This window comes from Buceros rhinoceros, unplaced genomic scaffold (genome assembly GCF_000710305.1).
Source record: "Buceros rhinoceros silvestris isolate BGI_N320 unplaced genomic scaffold, ASM71030v1 scaffold18794, whole genome shotgun sequence".
In the NCBI taxonomy this organism is placed as follows: Eukaryota; Metazoa; Chordata; class Aves; order Bucerotiformes; family Bucerotidae; genus Buceros; species Buceros rhinoceros.
Window position 1 is genome coordinate 3,208 of NW_010406687.1, and position 2,180 is coordinate 5,387.

Here is a 2,180-nt window from a genome sequence, read left to right on the forward strand (position 1 = left end):
CACTTTGCTTTCTTTCCCCCCTGCAGAAACGGAAGGGGGGTGGTGGGCAGGGAAAGGACGCAGTGGTGGAAGAGGTGGGGGACAGATGGATGAGGGGTCTGTGGAGGCAGCACTCGTGCTCGGGTGCTGATGCTGCTGCGTCCCGCGGTGCACAAAGCACCATGGATGTTCCTGCTGTGGCCCCGGTAGCACGAGAGCGGGCCAGGGCACGGTCCGGAGCCTGCTCTGGTTTCCATGATAGGGCTGGTGGGTTTGTGTGTCTGGAAACCCGCTGCCAGAAGGGTCCTCCCCCTTCCTGCACACCCGCTCTCAGCAGACAGCCTGCAGCACAGCCTGCACCGCGCAGGGCCAGCTCCTGGGCTAGGGCTGCTCCTGGAGAGCCAAAACGCCCGTCCACAGATGTTGGGGCCAGAGGAGGAATCCAGGACAGGCCCACCCCCTTCCCACCCACCGCCTCCTCAGGTGCCTGCACCGCCTCCGTCCACGCAGGGCAGCGAGGCTGCTGGACCTTTGCTGGAAGCCACACATCTCTCCTGCAACAGGGGACATAGGGGTCACCCAAGGGACACCCACGCTCTCCTGCACCCCTTGCTTGTGTCTCCCCACCTCTCAAAGCCCATCCCCCACAGCTCTGCTGTCTTCGGGCTTTTATCTCCCTTTGGCCAGTTCCTCTTTAGTCTCTTGGCCACCGTCACTTGCCCAATCCGACCATTGCCCGATGCTGACAGCCCAGAAAATCCACAGGTCCCAGCCTGAGCTGCTGCGGAGTTACGAGTCATGTGCTTGAAGATGTGAACATCTGGCCCCTTGCATCACCCTCAAGTCTCCTCCTCATGTTTTTCTCTGTTGCCACAAGGGCCAGAGACATTTTTAAGGTAATCTGAGATCGTTGCACGGTCTTAGACATCCAGACCCACCAAAAATGTCAGGGCTTGCAGCGGCTCCTCCTCATGTTTTTCTCTGTTGCCACAAGGGCCAGAGACATTTTTAAGGTAATCTGAGATCGTCGCACCGTCTTAGACATCCAGACCCACCAAAAATGTCAGGGCTTGCAGAGGTGCAGGTTGGCCATCTGCCAGCAGCACCCTCACGGGGCTCAGCTCACTCCTGTCCCTGCAGGCAGGCGCAGGGACGTGTCGAGCCCTGGGGTCCAGGACTGGGTTGGTCAGGGCCGTCACGCGCCCTGGGGGACAGATGGCCAAGGGGTCTCTGGAGGCCATCACAGGTCCAGGTCTCCGTTCAGCTCCTCCGAGCAGTGAGGAACGTGATGCTGGAGAGAAGAGTCTGGAAGTTGCTTGGGATGCTGCAGCCAGAGGGGTGAGGAGAGGAGGTAGGGTCGAGGGCAGGCCAGGGGGAAGCGGGGGGAGATGGGAGGGGGAACAGCCAGGAGACAGCTGTGAGTCACTGCTGGATGGGCTGGTCCCAGCACAGCCACCCCAGGGGCACCATTGGCGAGGGTATGCTTTGGTGCTGTTCCTGATGAGCCCCTGTGTGTCCCGCAGGTGACAATCAGGGCATCCCACTCATGTCCAACATCAAGCTGCGTGAAGAGCAGCGCATGACCACCACCAGCCCCTGGATGTTCCCAACGAGCCTGGCCTGGCCCGACACCCACGTTTTCATCTCCACGCCCTCCTACAATTACACCTACCGGGACTACCGACGCTTCTTCACCGATGTCAACCTGGAGGATGGCTGGTACATGTGGGAGGACATGAAGGACTTGCTGAAGGACTTACCCCCTCCTGGAGTGGACACGTATTGCCTCTACGGCACAGGCTACCCCACCGTGGAGACTTACATATACGATGAGCGTTTCCCTTACGAGGACCCCGTGGACATGATTTATGGCGACGGGGACGACACCGTCAACACACGCAGTCTGGAGCTGTGCAAGAGGTGGCGTGACCAGCAGAAGCAGAAGGTGCACGTCCAGGAGCTGCGAGGCGTTGACCACCTTAACATGGTCTTCAGCAACCTGACGCTCAGCTCCATCAATGAAATCCTGCTGGGGAGCCCGGAGGAGCAGGGGGCACTGGGGCAGGGGAGGTCCATCCTGGAGGCAGGGAAGGAGGGGAAGATCCTACCCGGACGCAAGGTCCGCAAGGAGCCCAAGAAGAACTGAAAGGCGTGAGGGCCAGCTTCCCTCCACGCTGGCAGCCACCACGAGCTGCCACGCA

At 60.5% G+C, this 2,180-nt stretch overlaps 1 protein-coding gene across 1 annotated transcript in view; it reads left to right on the forward strand.

Moving 5' to 3' along the window:
* LCAT (lecithin-cholesterol acyltransferase) overlaps positions 1–2,125 on the forward strand; it is a gene marked incomplete at its 5' end in the record, with an annotated part of 3,855 nt that extends 1,730 nt beyond the window's left edge. Inside the window, 3 exons of the mRNA XM_010134222.1 lie at positions 51–74; positions 1,120–1,160; positions 1,503–2,125. Coding sequence (XP_010132524.1) covers positions 51–74; positions 1,120–1,160; positions 1,503–2,125 — 688 coding nt within the window. The remainder of the gene's footprint in view (positions 1–50; positions 75–1,119; positions 1,161–1,502) is intronic.
* Positions 2,126–2,180: the final 55 nt, after the last annotated feature.